Source organism: Lytechinus pictus, chromosome 16 (genome assembly GCF_037042905.1).
Source record: "Lytechinus pictus isolate F3 Inbred chromosome 16, Lp3.0, whole genome shotgun sequence".
Classification (NCBI taxonomy): Eukaryota; Metazoa; Echinodermata; class Echinoidea; order Temnopleuroida; family Toxopneustidae; genus Lytechinus; species Lytechinus pictus.
The window spans coordinates 28364775-28384274 of NC_087260.1; the positions used below are offsets into that span (position 1 = coordinate 28364775).

Below are 19500 nucleotides of genomic sequence, written 5' to 3' on the forward strand. Positions count from 1 at the left end.
GGTGTTATTCACCACAGGTAGCTAGCACCCCCTGGAAACGTATGCTAAAAAGAAGAACTTTAACCCAACTCGCCCCTTTTTTGGCTTGTCAAATTCTTTCCGACCAAATCACCTAAATTTTGTATTGATTTTTTTTTTTCTTGTCAAATTTTTCTTCCAAACCAGCACTCCCCTGTTACAAAAATTGTTCCCATGGCCCCTGCTAAGTAAAAATTAGCAATTCAGCACTATTAAATGCAAGGGGGAATATTTTAGTTCCTGCATGAAGTTAAAGAAATCCTTTTATAAAATTAAGATTTGTTAAAAGATTTAGAACTTTCGCTCCTCTTTCCAAGGAATACAGGGTAAATCTTTTCACAATCAGCTATTCTTGGGTGAGATCATGAATTGAACCAATCCAGTATATACTCTGATAAAGGCAACGGTGTATGCAATCTGACATCAAGCTTACATCATACGGAGAGGATTTCAAAGAGTACAGATTCTATACAAAAAAAGTATGTCTAGACGTTAGGTAATTTATCTGCTTCTTTTATTATTTTCGCGACTTCTCCATGGGACCATAGCAGGAATTACACATTATGCCACGGGCGTAAATCCAGGGGATGGAGTGGTTATATACCCCCCCCCCCCACACATACACACACTTTTCAGAGAGGGGGTCAGTGGCCTGTACAATCATTCCCCTCCCCCTTTTCAACACAGAAAAAATTATTATTTATTAGGATGTTTAATAATACTGTTAATGGATGAATTTATATTTAAATACTGTCAAAATGCTGAAATCGACGTATTTTTGTCATTCTAAAACTGCGTTCGCCTTAACTGCCACAGACCTATCAAATCACAAGCATTATTTTAGGAGCTGACGCTTTCTTTTTTATTTTATATTCGCTATGACAAATTGGTTTTGTATGAAATCTTGTTTACGAAAATGAAGAGATTTGTGAAAATGGAAGAAAATAAATATTTATATGAAATTAAATTTATATGATTTAAAGAACCCTCATATCTTGGCTTTATTGCAAATGTTATCTCCGCTGCAACACGAGAGTTTGATTATAATAAGTCCATTTCTGAATGATACGATTCCAATGAAGTTTAAATAAGGTTATAAATTTGATCATAAACCAATCAAAACATTGTTGAAAATACAATGGCGTGGGGAGGGGGTCATCAGAGGCGTAACAGGCGGGGCAAGCTGCCCCCCCCCCCCCCCTTGGCGGATTTCACCGGAAAATAAAAAAATGGGAAAAAGAAGGGAGAAAGAAGGGGAAAGGGGAAAAGGAAAGGAGGAAAAGGAAAGGGAAAGTGAAAAGAAAACGACGAAAAAAATATTTATAAAAATGGAAAAGGAACGAAAGAAGAACATTTAAGAAAGAACAAATCATTCCGAAGTAGGCCTATGTAATGCAATATCATGATAAGTAATAAAGGGAAATAGATTAAAAGATAACAAAATGGCAAACAGCGGGAAATAAATGTAGAATGGAATTAGCCAAAAGCTAAATTGGAAAACGAAGAAAATGAACATGAAAAGAAGAAAAGAACTTATTACGGCCGGGCTGCCGAGGATTGAAAATAAAGAGCGGGAAGAAAGATGGACTGCATAAAACATTATATATGCTTGCTAAATTTTATGCAATTAAGCTACCGGGGCTCTGCCCCAGACCCCATGCAGTAGGGCTCTTCATCTATAACCTTCAAATGGGTCTATAACGCCCACTGTAGGGACCCTTCATACATTAAGCTTTACTTTTCAATCACTGGCATACAGGAGGTGAGGTATTGGTTCCACACCCAAGGGGAAATAAACAGATAAAAGAAACGAATGGAAACGATGAAATGTGTTATTTGCTGAATATATGGAAAAATATATCTTATAATTAGAATTCAATTTCAATTGGCAATTTTTGGGGTAACTTTTTGGTAACTTTTCCCACATTGCTGTGTTGTGCCACCTCAAAGTATTTGGTTCATTACGCAACTGGGTTCAATAAATGTGTCGTATAAAAGCTATATACCCGCGATTTGAGTAAAATAGCGGCAATCTGCGAGGTTTAAAATGGCTTGGATAACAGGAAGTTCCGGGGGCTCCTCCTCGGACCCCAACCGCATAGCACTGCCGTATATGATTATGGAAGGTTGGGCAATGGCCCCCAGAAGTTCTACAACCAAGAACCCCCAAAAAAGGAGGAAAAAACAAAAGAAAAGTGTAGGATATGATTTTATTTACTGAATATAATGTCAAAAAATATCTCAAAGTTAGATTCTGATGAAAGGGTGTTTTTTTTTTCTCGCTCGCTTCGCTCGCTCGCGACTTATATTAAGCAGTTTTTTAATGCGCCATAATGTGCCCCTCGTTTTTTGGTTTACTCTTCACGCTACTGATGCCGCATAGAGCTTAACGCACAATCATAACAAGAATCCTGTTGACAGTGGCGTACAGATCCCCCAAAAAAGAGGGAATGGACAGAGAGAAGGGTAAAATATATTATTCTCCGAATGTCAAAATCTATCACAAAATTTGATTTTTGTAATAAAAATGTCTAAATTTTTGCTGGGAAATGACCGGGGAATTTTTGGCTCTTGCCCCCCTGGCCACCGACCCCTGTTACGCCACTGGGGGTCACATCCTGGCATCTTTGTCGAAGCGGAAAATAACCTGTACAACTATAGGTCATATACTTCAATTTCAACATACAAATAGTTACTGATGACATTGATCAAATCAATGCCGTTAATTAAACATTTTTGGACAGCAATATTTACCTTATCTTTAGAATTCATATAAATTTTTATTGGAGACTTATCGCATTGATTCACAATAGTGTGAGTGAAATTTTGTACAGAATTATGAAAGCTGCATTATCTCTAAATAATGAGTTGAATGAATTCAAAATCTTTCATTGGAACAATATTTCCTTTTCTTTTGCATCATCGCCGCTATTTCCACGTTTTTGGTATTTTGGTGTATATCGTGGTCTGCATGTGATCACCCTTAATCTTTATCCCATGTTTTTTTTTACCTTCTTATTCCACCTCTAACCAGTGAATAAATGAGTTTTCCATGACAAATATCAACTGTTTAATAGTCATTTGCTCGTTCTGATATACGAACTTTATATTTCCTTCTCGTTTTCTTGTGAAGTGCCATTTCTTTGCAGATAAGTAACCCTCATTATATTTAAACGTCTGAAGCATTTCCATCAAAGCTCATTCACTACGCTCACTACTTGCTGCAAGCTTTAAGTCTCCGCCATAATTCACATCCCTTAGAAATCATTCAGTCTTCCAACTACTAAAACAAATATTCGCTCGCTTCGCTAGCTCGTGCATTGAAATGCACGATCCGCCCAACTGTAATTCAGTAGTTTATTTGACAACAAAAATAATTTCAACAGCCATCGAAAAAACAACCGTCATAAAAATTGTAGCATTATGTACATTGTTATATATCCCTCGTATACGCAGCCCTTGAGGTAGGGGTGCCCCAAAGGTTTTGAATTTTCAGCTCAATATATTGTTATCACCCCCCCCCCCCCAACTACTCGGACTGAATTTACGCCACTGGGTAATGCACTGTTGGTCAAATATAATTTCCTTTTTACAAGACCCAATCGAATGAAATGACCCTTTAATAATGAAGAATTAGTATTAAGTCCTATTTGATGTGGGATATAATAAGCTGTGCTTCAGTGCAAAATACCCGAACTGTAAACTTTTTTTCTGCGGGGGGGGGCTTAAATATATCATTTGCCTCTATATACTCTTTTACCTCTTTCTGTAGCTTCCTTTTCTACCAAAGTACCCAGCCTCGCCCACACTCACATTGTACAACTCAATCAAACACACACGAGCACACCCACATCCTCACCCTCGCGTACACACTCAGGGTACGTCATTTCCCATCGATCTACATTTCTTCGTAATACTACAAGTAATTTTTATGAATCCACATCATATATTACGCATGGGCTCTCGTTAGGCGCATGAATACCCCCTCCCCCCCCCCCCCACCACCACCATACGCCTACTTGAGAAATTCATACATTTCCTAAAATAGCAATTGGCACCATTATTTTGACCAACGAGATTTAAAATGAGATTCTTTCTTGGATAAAAGAAGAGTAGGGTTGGTTTGCAATTTGAAGGCCAGTTCATTGAAAATATATTCGGACATAAAAACACCTCTACTTTACTTATTGAGGCATACTGCCAGAGTCCTTCTTTATATGTTTTTATGTCCTTGTGTTTTGTTAAGCTTTTCAAAGAATCAGTGAATGACTTATTTGCTTGTATCTTAAGCTACTTTCGTGGGATCTCATGAACTTATTCTTAAGACAGTTCCATTCCACTGGTCAGCTGGGGAAAAAATGAGCAAAATAGCCTTTGTTCAGCAGTCAATATAAAACAAAATTCGGTCAAGAAAAAGGAGCATTTTTCCTTTCACTTTCCTACACCACGGATTCACCTTGTGATGGAGGGCTACGCTAAATTCTTGCTTCTTCTCTGCCTCGGTTTGGCGAGAGGCTATAATAATTACGGTAAGGTATTGGTGGTGTAGAATTAACGCCTTTTTGTTATGCACTTTAATGCAATTTAGAAAATGATATGCGCTGATTTTCCTTGTAACTTCAAGTTGATCAATATAAAAGATGATGTCATAATTTAAACCATGATTAGTGGTAGGCCTATTATAGTGGGTCGTACGTGGTGTGGTGGTTATTATGTTGCCTCCCAGAAGAAAAAACCAGTAAGACCAGTAAGAATTTTTACTGGTTTCCAGTATAATTTTACTGGTTTCCAGTATATTTTTACTGGGCCAGTTGATTTTTAACTGGACCAGTAAAAATCAACTGGAGACCAGTTCAAACAATTGCATCATTCTTCTTATAATTATCATAATGATTATTGTTATGATTATTATGATCATTGTTGTCATCATTTTCATTACTGTTATCATTGTTATCAATATTGTAATAATTATTATTAATATTATCATAATTATCAAGTATTAACATTATCATTAAAATAATTATTTCCTTTAATTATGATTAAGATCAAAGCAAGATATATTCCTCTGATAAAGTCAACTGGTCTAAAGTAATTCATTGTTTGAAATTGAACTGGTCAAGACCAGTAATACCAGTAATTCTGATGATGCTGATCACGTGGTTTACCTCATTTGCATATTTCCTATTTTAAAAAGAAAAATCAGGATTTAGAATGGAATATCCTTGCAATGGCACTCATTGTTGTTTAAAAACTTTCCAAAAAAGTGTGTGAACTTATTCACAATAAAAATGTGTAATTTCATATATCACATTTAAAATAACAACAGAAAGATTAATATACTAACCATCTTTTCCATCACATTTCACTAACCATGGTATATAACAAACCAAATGCATGTAATAAATTGACCCAGTAAAACCAGTACGAGGACCAGTTCGACCAGTGGAGGACCGGTAGAAAATACTAGTAAAGACCAGCTTGAATTGGATACCAGTATGAAGACCAGTGAGACCAGAAACAAGACCAGTATAAAATACCAGTAATTCAAGACCAGTTTAATTTCTAACTGGACCAGTAAAATTTTTAACTGGACCAGTATGACCAGTTAGACCAGTAAACCGATGTTCCAATTTCCAGAGTTACCAATTAAAATTCTACTGGTCTAACTGGTCCAGTGGAACTGGTTTTTCCTTCTGGGCTGATCAGGACAGTAACAGACGGAGTGGACATAATAACAGGTAAATCAGTTTAATAACATCCAATCAAAAACGGAGGCATAGTCATTTTAAAACAAGTCTCCTAGATGTCTCCGCGAAAATAATTTGGGTTCCTTCCAAGGCCCAACTCCCTGAGACTGATCCTGATCGGAAAGATTTCCAAGCCAGGAGATCAGACACCTCTCGCCAGTCGCGGTAAAATTGCTGAAAAGTCTCCCGTATAATTGCAACTACCGTCTCCGCGACACCACTCTCGGAACAAACTAAAGCCCTACTCCATAGCAAAAGGATGACTTCACGGTGATGTCTCCGAGACATCGCGAAGCAGTCTTCCTTCAAAAAAAACTAAAGATGTTTAATCTTGCGACTGAGGAGAGCAAAATCTGGAGATGAAAACTTTCAAGTAAACTGTCATTAACTGCAGGAAATCTAGATATTTAATTTTCCCAAGAAGTGAATACAAAATCACATCTGTGAAAATTCATAGTAGAATGTACACAATATTACACCAACACCAGCTACATGTACAACACCGTACTTGCAATGATGCTGGTGTTGGGATTGATCTCGGAAAATATGACGTATTTCCTGCAGTTCGTGTTGAGCGCTGGTGTTGAATGTCGTCTGCTGAGCCGAGCATCACAGCTGGTGTTGACGATCTACGTGTAATTTCCCCAACACCAATTTTACCAACACCAACCCCAAGGGATTGGGAAAATCGCGCTTTCAAGTTCGGTGTTGGTGTTGGTGATTAGAAGCCCGCGAACAGGTGGCTAACAGGGTGAAACATTCAGGGGCGGATCCAGCCTTCGCCAATAGGGGGGCCCGGAATTTTTTCAGCCATATTTTCCCCGATCGGCCGCTCGAAGATGATTTTTGGTTTCTTTGAAGGGGTAGTCCTAATAGTCACTTCTTAGCTTTATTGTTATGAATAAACAAAAATATATAATATCGTAATCCTTATTTATATAATTGGAGCGCGAAGCACGAGCTAAATTTTTTTAGAAATATGTATTTTTTCCTTAAATTTTGAACACTCTGGGCAATGTTTGCTATCCTGAAAAAGATGTGTATGTAAATGAATAATTACTACAAACGTGAAGCGTGAGCAGAAATGATCTGATGAAAAAGGTACTTGTTAAAAACTGCTTGCAGTTAGCCATGAAGACGTTACATATTTTTAAAATCAAATAATGCGAGCGCGAAGCGCGAGCTGAAATTTTTTGACATTTTTGCCTAAGGAATGAAATTTCTAGGCACTTTTTGTAATTTAAACAGATAGGTATATAACTAAACAATTGATGCGAAGCGCGAGCGGAAAATTTCGAGATTTAGACCTACTGAACGGAGACACTCTATTCAAGTTTTGTGAATCATAAAAAGGATGATTAATTGGGGATCTTCCTTACATTAATGCAAGTGCAGAGCGCGAGCAGAACATTTTTGTATACGTTTTGAACTGATCGAAAAGGTACATGTTAAGGACTGCTTACACTTAGCCATGAAGACGTTACATATTATAACAATCAAATAATGCGAGCGCACTGAAATATTTTGACATTTACATAAAGAATGTAAAATTTTAATCAATTTTTTTAATCGTGAACAGGATAGGTATAACTAAAGAATTGATGCGAGCGCGAAGCGCGAGCGGAAAAAATATCGAGATTTAGACTTAAAAACGGGACACTCTATTCATGTTTTGTAAATCATGAAAAGAATGAGTAATAGGGGATCTTTGTACATTAATAATGCGAGCACAAAGCGCGAGCAGAAAAATTTTGATATTGTGATCTGAAACTGGATAATGATTTAAATAGAGAACAAGTTGATCATCTGAATAAACATGCGCGCGCGTGTTTCATATTTAGACCTAGAATCTAGGCATCTGAATTACATCTTTTATCATCAAAATCAAAGCGAGCGCGAAGCGCGAGCTTAAACTATTTGATATTCCGATCTGAAAAAAGAGTCAAGTTCAGCTCAATATTTTAAGCACTTTGTAGGAAAATTGTGGGGTGGATATGGATCGCACTTAATAAAGAGCTGATATTTTCAATTATTACTTTGAGTTTTAACATAGGAACGGGACATCCTTAGGACACGCATATGAAAATGATGACTATCTTCCCATTCCTCTTGCTAAGCGCGAGATGAAACAAAAGGGACAATTTAATTATTAAATTAATATCTTATTCATTAATGCCTATAATGAGGGCGCGAAATCTGATGATATTATGGCTTGAAAACTGGACATTACAAGCACTTTGTAATTATAAATAGTATACATCAGTTAATATATTTGAACCATTAATGCGAGCGCAAATCGCTAGACAAAATTTTTGATAAACTGTCATGAAATGGGGATTTTAAGTATAATCAATATTGAGACCTACAAAACTCACCAATCAAAATGCGAGCGTGCAGCGCTAGCTGATACGTTTTGACAATCAGACCTGAAAAGGGTATTTTAAAAACTGTATGGAATACACGAAAATAATAGGTACCTGATATTCAAAATTTGCGAGCGCGCAGCACGAGCCGAAATGTTGATATTCAGATCATAAAATTGACATTTTTACAGAGCACTTTTTAAAAATAAATTTGTAAATCACACAAAATAACGAAAGTTCGATTTCCGCGGTGAAATATGTTTTGTATATTGACTTCCAAACTTGATATTTAAACTTGATATTGAACAAGATATGAAAATCATCTAACAGGCTATGCAAGCGCGTAGCGCGAGCGAAAATTTTATATAGCTATAGTGACATGAAAGATTCTTTTTATTTTCCAAGTCTTCCCCTCATCTTATTTTATTCACTCGTCTTCCTCCTTTTCTTTTTTTTCTCCTCTCTTTTCCCTCTTTTTTCCACTTTTTTCTTTTTTTCTTTTTTTTCCCCTTTTTGTTGCTCCGCCAATAGGGGGGGGGGCGCCCCCCCCCCCTGGATCCGCCTATCACATTCCCGTAAAATTCGATTTTTACAGATAAGATGAGTGCAAATCATTGAAGCCTTTTTTTATTTCCTTTTTATGGCCAATAATTTACTATTTCAGATTCTTGAAGTAATTTCAGCATTTGCTTTCTGTACGATGAGATTTTACTTTGATTTCTCCCGATTTCACTTTCTTCGTCTAGTAGTTCTCGCGTAAAGATGAGATGATCAGTTGTCTCGATTCTGGACTATTTTTATGATTTTTTTTATTTTCCCCGAAGGTGTCATGAGCCTAATAACAACAGAAAGTAAAAAGATATTCATTCGACCCAACCCATTTTTAAAATATATATTAATTGCTTATTGACAAAAGTGTATAAATATGATTGACCATCAAACACTGATTATAGGGAGGGCAACTATGAACTTCGTTTTTTCCAAATTAGAACGGAATATTGATGACTTTAGAACTATTATTTGGCTGGAGGAAGAATTTTAGGGCTACTTAACTGTGTCAGGTGATGAGTTTGATCCCGTGAGCTGTCTTCTTAAATGCTCATAAATTTAAAAATGGGCTAGCTAAGGTACCCTATTCTGGTCAGAGATGGAATGTCTGATATTATACTATCCACTGGTAGTAAACATTTAACCATCTAATTTCAACTTTATTTTTTATGATTGATTTTTTTTATGTTCCCGAAACAGCTGGTAAACTCAATATATGCGTCAAGTCGAGTGATGGCGCGATCCCAAGAACCTGTTCGCCCGGAGAAACCATGGACCTATGAAGAGATCAGTGGACATTCATCGCTTAGATAATGAATTCACTAACAGGTGACTGTAATTGTCATCTGAATAACATTCTCTTCATACAAGTCTCCTTTGGTCCTATGATGGTCACCGTGAGAAGGGACTGAAGCAGTTAGTGATTGGACAAATTTCACAAACTATATGCGCAGTTGATAACAAATCAATGAAATAGTGGAAAATCGATGTGCAGTTTTTGTTTACCTTTGGTAATTTCAGATCCATGTGTTTTATTTGGGGAAATGTCTGCATATTTTAATATAGAGGCAATATTGTGATTGATTGTTTACCATTTAAAATTCAATTTTCCCAAGTTTCTCCATAATATTCCAGATATACGTGGCACATAACATTTATAGATAGTGTATCTCCCAATGTTATTGAGGTCCTTATGTGTGAGCGGTAGTTAGCGGATCGAATAATATCATATTCATATCATAAAAATCGTCTGCTTCTCAAGTTTGCTGCTCCATATATGAAGCATGTTGACTGAAAGGCACATGCTGAAACAGGGTATCAGCCAACAAAAATCAAGACCGGGAAACTGTTCCGTCTTTGAGTGATCAGATACCCTTGGTAGTCATGGTAATTGCTATTGTAACAACACCTGTATGTTCTCATTTAGATGCGCATAACAAGGTGACGGTGACTATCATTGGATCAAAGAAATGCTCGCGTTAATCGTCCATCTTTTCATACGTCCATGGAGAAACCGAGCGGACAGGTTCTCGGGATCGTTCCTCGGTATCGTTTCCTCTGAGCCAGCTCGATCGGTGTTGTTGGAGCTCGGTTCAGTGGCCTTTTCACGCTGTCAACACCAATATCAACACCGAAATTGAAATCACCCATTATATTCGTAGAATGATATACAAATAAACCAGGCCTTGAGTAAGTATAGCGGGAATTATTTTCGGAGGTTGGACTGGCATTACTATTTTTCCCGAGGGGCGAGGCCCCGAGGGAAAAATAGTCATATTGCCAGTACAACCTTGGACCTATTAGGTCCATGGTACAACCGAGGATAATTCCCTCTATTCTTGGCCTGGTATATTTGTTTTATATCGTACATTTAATAAGGTAGAACAATGGTCTATCTACTCTTATACACGTAGTTCATATTTTCTTAATCTGAACTTAAATATATACACAGCAAAAAAAGTAAGTCCCCCCTAAATCAAAATGCTGTAACTTTTGAATGGAATAATTTTGAGATATAATATTTCGTAGGTAGGTGAGATTGATCGGTTAAGTCATGCATGAGTAATCAAAGATTGAATTAAAAATGACAATTTTTGAAAGTCGCAAGAGTCGTTTTTCAGATTGTGTGTGTAAATACAAAGTAGGGCAATGGTTGGTGTTTTGGTGAATTTTATGGTGTAAATGCTGTTTTACTCTCCATCAATATTAGCCACTCCACACATAATTTTGATAACGTATGTTCATGGTTGAGTGAGCACAATTTTTTTGTTGTGACGTATCATCATACATTTTGTAGGGGTTTATGGTAGTATCCTCTGTAACTTGTTAAAACATGTTAAAATTGGAAAATGTTAGTGGCTCCCCTCCCCCAATTTCTTGGCCCCTCCCCACTTTCAAATTATGGCTCTGCCACTGATTTGTCCATAGATTCTACTGATCCTGAGTAATTGTTAGGAAATATTACATTATGCAGTAAAAAGAGTATTAGTTTTCGAGTGTGCTCGCTCAACCATGAAAATGTTAAAAGGTCGGAAGGTGTGTGGTGATACAAATGATGGATGATAAAAACAAGAGCAATTAAAGTCACATTCGAAACCGAATTTTTCCCCAATATTCACTTTATTACCCTTTAAAATGAGTCTGTGACATTGAAAATACCCCTTTTCCCCCTTTGATGCGTGCTCACTCATCCATAAATAAACAAATCAATTTCATTTTTGCATAGAATTCTGCCCATAGGTTGATAAACATTACTGCCAAATCATTATGCTCAAGACAGCTTTGAAAATAAGTTCCACCACATTGAATAAGGGGTTACTTATTCCTAAACATATGCACCCATAATGTACACAATGTCTATGAGAGAGGAAGTCAGAAGGGTTTGTTTCATGGACGGTTTACGTTACTTCTGCCAACAGTTTTTTCATGAAACTTCGCACATGGCTTCAGTGTGACAGGTGCGCACACCAAACTAACCATTCGATGCGGCACAGAATGGGGCCAAGGCCTTGAACTTTCTTCTCATTTGAATAATTTTCGAATCTTGTGTGCTCACTGAAGCATTAAACATTGGGATTTTCATTAAAATAAAATCAAATGAACTATGCAAGAAGGTTTGTGACGCATATCTATCATTTGCAATTGATTTTTTTTTCCCAATAACGTTAAAAAAGGGCTGATCACATTCCGCTTGATCATTCAAGCGTGAATGTTTAATTAAACGCCTTGGAATCGTTGAAGCATTTTAATTGGTCATGAACATAACGAAAGAGGTTGAGAAAAGATCATTTCAGTTAACAAATTGAAACAATACTTGCCAATGATATTTGAAAACGTTTTTTTTTTCATTGAATGTTCATTGAACCGTGAAATGATAAAAAATGTTGAAGATACTCTTCCCAAAAGTAATTGTCATCATATTTGATCATTTTTATCGATAGAAATGTGTAAAAAATCAAATTATAGCAAATTTTGACTGTGTTTATTCAACCGTGAAATTTAACAAAAATTTGTATCATCTTTTAGAAAGTACCTTTTACAAGCCTGATGACTATTTTTCATGATGAGAATGTGGAATTCGTTCAAATAAACTGGAATCAAAGTCATGATATTTTGCTTGTGACTTTTAAACTGAGTGACAATTTTGCCTTCTGGCGGTGCTCACTGAAGCATGACATAAAATAAGTCCGTAACATTCACTCAAAGGGTAGCTTATAAAATTACCTACACGCTCATGTCAAAATATATTAAAAACTCACAGTGGTTCGGAAATTATGGATGTTTGTTTTAGGGGGGACTTACTTGTTTTGTTGTGTATAGATAACGCGATGCGCAGACTGATCTACTTTTCCCGAAACCACGCGGATTTGCGGATTTGCGCCTGCGCCATCCCTTCACGGGACTTGCAAGGTAGAGTCAACTCGCTGAACAGTGCGCCCAAGAGATTGCATGATCTGTGTCGATGTCCTCGGCCTCGGGCAATCTGGCCTTGTCCTTGCCCTCGGGTGACCCGGCCTTGGCCTCGGACAAGCCCGTCTCGGACACAACATTGCCATACGCACTAATAGCGGATTTAGCCTACTGTCGTAGGAATGTGGGTGGCAAATGGGTTAAGATTAATAACCTCGGGAAACTGAAGGTTGTAGTAGATCCCTTAATCCACCCCACCCCCTTTTAGCCAAAGCCCCATCAAATTTAAGATTTAAGCAAAATTCGCCATTGTAAAAAAAACCTGCGAAAAAATCATCATGTATATTAACAAAACAAATGTGTTTCTTGATCACCTAGAATTGTCAGAGGTTTACAAGACATGTCAACTAGTAATGGCATGCAAACTTCATTCAAAATTGTTAAATACATGCTTACAACAGTAATACAGCGTTACCAATATCATATAGTTGCTAACTCGACCGTTTTGCCGGTTAGACTACTGCTCCTCACCATCTAACCGATGAATGTCCAGCCGATTTGTAGGTCCATGCTTTAATTGAGGAAATGAGGTGGGCGTACTAAGAAATAGGTCAGCTAGAATAACACAGGTTCTTTCTTTTTTTAATTTCCGTTTTTGATCTTTTACTCCATTTATTTTGACATTGTACATTTCAGGATGACGAAATTTATACAAGATAAGTTTTTTTGGAAAGGGACAAGCCCCCCCCCCCCCTCCCCCCCTGCCCCCCCCCCCCCAGATCCACTTTATTCACTATGTCTACCCCTACCTCGCCGAGTTTATCGCCTTTTCACTCACCTATATTGGTAAATACGTATCATCGTTAACTTTATCCATGTAATTATTGTTTATATAACCATTTCATTTCGTTTATTTCCATTTTCAACTATTACATTTTGTTTTGTACATTTTGATATACAAATAACAAAACACATTGTTATGTACTCCTAATTAATCTACAGTAATTAGTTATTAAGGCACATAAATAAGCACACGTCTGATACTCTTGGTATATGATTCCAAAGCAAGTTTATTCCGCATTGCGCCTGCGCAGCTACAATAGTAAGAAACAGTGAGTCATGGTATGACATCATGTATGACATCATTATCAATATATAACACACATTTCAAGTATCCCTGTTCAAAAATTATATTCAAGATTATTACATATCAGGTTGGATGTTGATGTTGTTATGGTTATCATCATAATGTGAATGAATTTTATTGTATCATTTATTATCATTCAGATTTGCGTCTAGCTGAAACGGGGAGTATCCCCGGTCAAGGTCGCGTGGAGGTGTATTACGAGGGGGAATGGGGGACTGTGTGTGATGATTTTTGGAGTCAGGGAAATGCTGATGTAGTCTGCAGGCAGCTCGGCTACTCAAGTGGAGCTCAAGGCGGTTACTTAGGGAAAGCTCGGATATTTGGAGCCGGATCCGGAAGTATCCTTTTGGACGATGTTAGGTGCACAGGCGAGGAATCCTCTATCGCTGACTGTCGTCACAGAGCCGTTGGTACACACAATTGCGGACATTCGGAGGATGTAGGAGTCATATGCACTTATGGTAAGAAAGAGACTTTATTAACATTGACATTTATTGATCTGGGTCCGGCCATTTCATAAAAAAAAGTTGCTATGATATCAATTCTTGCTGGAATCGCAACTACCTTGACAATAGTGAAAATTCATTTTTGGGTGGCTCTTCCGAAGAATTGTGATATTCCAGCAAGAGTTGATATCATCAGGGGTGGCGGAACCGGGGACAGGGGGGGGGGGCAAGTCCCCCCCCCCCCCCACCCAAAAATAAATCCCCGTAGGAAAAAAATGCCCTTTTTCCAAAATGGAAAATGCCTCTTTTTTTTTCAAAATGAAATAACCTTTTCAAGTAAAACATAATACATTTTAGGTTAGAAAATCACAAATTTTTTGGCTCGCGCTTCGCGCTCGCATAAATTATTGTTTAGTATAAGGCATTCGTCCTGTTCATGGTTACAAAAATGCTTTCAATGTCCATTTTTTAGGTTTGGAATATCATACATTTTTGGCTCGTGTTTTGCGCTCGCACCAATTATTGTTTATTAAGGTAGTCATTCCGTTTCTGGTTAAATAAAATGCCTAGAATGCCCAGTTTTCTGGTTAGAATATCACAAATTTTCAGCTCGCGCTCGCATTATTCGATTGGTGAGATTTGTAGCCCGCATCCTATTCATGAGTCACTAAATGCAGTCTTTAAAAGGTTCCTTTTCTGGTTAGTACATTAAAAATTTCAGCTCGCGCTTCGCACTCGCGTTAATTCTTTAGTTATATTCACATCCTTTGTCATGATTACAAAAACTGCTCGGAATTTTTACTCTTCATGTCTTATGACATGAAATTTTCAAAAGTTTGAACTCATGATACGCGCTCGCAGCATCTCGCAAGGATGCACTTTTAACAGGAATTAGATCCATAATTTACCAAAAAGCGATTTTTACAACTTCAGATTTGAAAATTTTTCCTAACCACTCGCTCGCTACGCTCGCTCGCGATAATAATAAAACCTAAATATACAGTACGTCCCACAAAAAACGAAACCGAGTTTTATCGATGATTTCAAATAACTTAATCACAAATACAATAGACAAATGACCTACCATTGTAAAGCTTAGAATCTCTTCTTTCATCTGAAATTACTTAGATTACTTCTCATTCACGCATGAGTGAGCAAAAACAATTTGAAGAGGGGATACCAAAAAGTCATTTGGCGGGCTGTATCTGGGTTTCAAAGAGAAATTTAAATTTGATACCTTAATAACAGAAAATGGTCAAGAATTAACAAAGTTCTGGTTATCTGAAATAAGGCTTGAATTTCAATAATTTCATAAAATTAAGAGGTTCTACAGACTAGCGTTCAAACTCACTTGACACTCCGTTTTGTTGACGATCAGCCATGCATTAAGTCTTTTGTTAACCATGCGATAGCCTCTGTGGGAAACCGGTGAAAACACGTTTATTTAATGAAATTATGGAAATACAAGCATTGTTTCGAGGGAACATAACTTTTTTACTTCTTGAGATATTGAACTTTTTAGGCATGTGATTTTCTTTTTGAAATTCAGATACCCCCGCCAAATGAGTTTTTGGTATCCTTTCTTCAAATTGTTCATGGTTCTTGGTTCATGGTTCTTGTGTAGTATTTATATAAATTTCTATAAAATCTCATTTTTTCATTGTAAAAGAGAACTGTTGCTCGCCATGAGCGTCTACTGACGGTGTGCACGCTCTACAAATATACACTATTATTATTTTTTTTTTGCTCACTCATGAGTGAATGGGGAATAATCTAAGTAATATCAGATAAAAGAGGAGATTCTAAGCTTTACATTGGTAGGTCATTTGTATATTGTATTTGTGATTAAAGGAGAATGAAACTCTTGGAGCAAGTTAGCTTTTGTGAAAGCAGAAAAATCAAAGAATAAGATCAACAAAAGTTTGAGTAAAATAGGACTAGCAATAGAAGAGTTATGAGCATTTGAATGTCGAGATCACTAATGCTATGGAGATCCTCCCATTGGCAATGCGACCAAGATCTATGATGTCACAGATGAACAACTCTCCCCTTTTGGACACTGAAAATGTACCCCAAAACATCTCATATGACAAACGATTCATCAATGATATAATGTTGTGAAACCTCTGTACTTGTCCTCTCATAAAGAGAACACCTCACATTGTGATAGACTCTATAAAAGTGAGAATATAAGTGAAATAAGTACTAAAGTAATGAGGGAGTTGTACGTGTGTGACATCACAGATCTTGGTCGCATTGCCAATGGGAGGATCTACATGGCATTAGTGATCTCGACATTCAAATGCTCATAACTTTCTTATTATTCATTCAATCTTCCTCAAACTTTCAACAATATGTTTCTTTGATTTTCTCTTTGATATGGATTCAGCTGGTTTCAAGGGTTTCATTCTCCTTTAAGTTATGATAAATCATCGCTTAATCTCGGTTTCGTTTTTTTCTGGGACGCACTGTATATATCAATCAGAAATCACTTTAAAAAAAACTTTGCTCAACTTAATTACTACAAAACACACAACTTCTTCACACAGATGATATTCTCATGGTGAAAATTGCACCAAAATGCCCTTTTGTAAGTGCCTTTTTTTTCCTTTGCTCCCCCAAACGAAAATACGTTCCGCCGCGACTGGATATCAGAGCAACTTTTTTATGACATCGGGTCCAGATTGTATTGCCCACCGGAGGATCAGAGTGCGGATGTGATGCCCAGTGTGGGATCCAGAATTTTCCCCAAAAATTGACAAGCCCCCCCCCCCCCCCCCAAAAAAAAGGGGGGGTCTTCACTCCGAATGATGGTGATTTATGTCACGACAAATTTGACGATAAAAAAAACAAGAATTACACTTGGGAATGCACAACATTTTCTAATATTTTTGTGACTTTCAAAGGGGGGGGGGGGTGAACGGGCTGAATGTGCCCCTACCAAAATATTTTTGGGGTAAAGTGCTTCCGGAAATGGCGGTTACCTTTTTTTATAAGTTTTCGAGAACGTTTGCCCCTCCTGACGAGATTTTGTTTTAGATACGCCATGAACTGTTTTTAGATACACACTGCACTGTTTTGACCAAAAATGAAGCAGGGTTAGCCTACTAGTTTCTCAAAATGTCAGCAATTTATGGCCAGAGGCTCCTCTCACCAAGTATTTAAACTTAATTTTATTCTGGATTACCAAGGTGACCTTTAATCTCACCGTTATAGGCTCCTTTTAAAATCTACGATTTTATTTCTCCGGCATTTACCTAACCATTTGTGATTGTTTTATTCCATATTCCGAAGCAGACTATTTATGTTATATATATATATATATATATATGTGTGTGTATGTATGTATGTTTATCGATATATCGATATACTGTGCGTATAAAAAAACGGGACAGATTTGAAGTCTATAAATTTTTGTTTCAAATTATGATGTCTATATTTTGGTGTTAATAGGTGCTCTGAAGTCTTATCTTTCAAATGCCATTAAAAAAAAGTTTTGTTCATGCTTGAGCGAACACGGAATGTTTTTGTCTGGGTTTAAAAAGGAGGCTTGCGCCAAAATGGCATAAAATGAAAAATATGATGATCGGACTTCTTGCTAATCAGCAGACTTCCTCTCAACCTTTTCATTATCTTTGCCATAATTTTCTAATTATGCGGTTAAAAGATCATTTTCAAATCTATTTATTTGCTTGAATTGTTTTGTTGTTGTTTCTTTTTAATATGTTCTCTTTTAGCTTTGAATATTCCTTCTGTAAGCAAAAAACAACATTTTTTTCAACCGGAGTATGGAGAGCGTGTTTTTTTTCAAATCCTTTCATTGTGTGCTACAAAGGTTATGCCTATGGTGCCTTTAAACAGTGGCATACAGATGGGCGGGGCTCGGGGATGCTCCCCCCCCCCCCCAACAAATAAAAAAAAATCATGACCAAGAAAAAAAGTGGAAATGAAATAAAAGGAAAGATAGAAAGTGAAATATGATATCATTTTCTGAATATTATGTCAAAATCTGTCACAAAATTGGATAGTGTTATAAGAAAGTGAAAATTTTGCTTGCTCGCCTCGCTCACCCACAACTTTTTAATACATTTTACCCAATCTGCCATATCTAGCTCCTTCGAAATTGACTCAATACACCATTGCCATTGAAAGATATGAATCCTTTCCTGGTTATCCTGTCAAGCACATAATTAAACTTGGTCAAGGAATCAATAACCCCTTGAAAAATGGATTCATGTCTTTTAAAGGTACAATAACATAATTTGTTTCACATTATAAAAGGATTTGAATAATTGCAAGTTTTCGCAATTTATAATGCAAATCTTCTTGCATTGGTTGACAAAAAGTATTAATTTTTTTACTTATGAAGGAAAATTCAATGTTCAAAGAAGTTTAAATTAAAAAAGTAAATAAATAAATTTTTAAATAAAATTTGACAGCATAATTCAAAAATTATGGCAAAGATAATGAAAAATTAAGAGGAAGTCTGCTGATTAGCAAAAAATCTGATCATCATACTACTCATATTCTGCCATTTTGGCGCAAACCTCTTTTTGTACCCCCGACAAAACCGTCCCGTGTTCGCTCAAGCATGAACAAATTCTTTTTTAATGGCATTTCAACGATAAGATTTCAGAGCATCTATTAACATAAAAATACAGATATCATAATTTGAAACAATTTTTTTATAGACTTTTCAAAACTGTCCCGTTTTTGTCTCGCCTGCATAGCAGAGCGAGACTATAGGCGCCGCTTCTCCGACGGCGACGCACAGTGGGCCGGGGCGAAACAAAAGTGCGCCAAAAGTCATTTTGGGCAATTTCAGATTTTCAATTTTTGTCATGCCCAGCTGAAAGACAACACTTTGAAGAATACTTCAGCAAAATATTTCATTCGGGAATTTGCATAAAGGATGTTAATTTCCTACCTCAAATCGTAAAATGTGACATTTTGCGAAATGCCGCGTAAATGACAACTTAGTTGAAAAACAAGCCATTTCACAAGAGGTTTTTCATGTAGGAATCTGAAATGGCACCCACATAATCCTGATATATTCTGTTTTTATGTGAAAGGGTTCAAAGTAGATAAAAGACACATTTCAGGAGGTTTATAGGATAATTATTCCTCGAAATTGGCTGATAATCCATGTTTTTTGCATTTACATTAGAAACGTTTGCATTTCCGTGGATTTCCGTTTAAATTCTATCATCATTATTTTGCCAGATGTCTAAGCTTTAAGTCGGTACCAAATTTAGCTGCCCGTTTTTGCCCGTGTTCATGTTAGAGCCGATTTTACTTGACACAACACCCCCAAAACCTGT

General features: G+C 36.8%; 1 protein-coding gene across 1 annotated transcript in view; it reads left to right on the forward strand.

Moving 5' to 3' along the window:
• Positions 1-4427: 4427 nt before the first annotated feature.
• The window catches only part of LOC129279272 (deleted in malignant brain tumors 1 protein-like), a 32980-nt gene continuing 17907 nt past the window's right edge, over positions 4428-19500 (forward strand). Inside the window, exons 1-2 of the mRNA XM_054915363.2 lie at positions 4428-4547; positions 13874-14194. Coding sequence (XP_054771338.2) covers positions 4481-4547; positions 13874-14194 — 388 coding nt within the window. The 5' untranslated portion in view covers positions 4428-4480. The remainder of the gene's footprint in view (positions 4548-13873; positions 14195-19500) is intronic.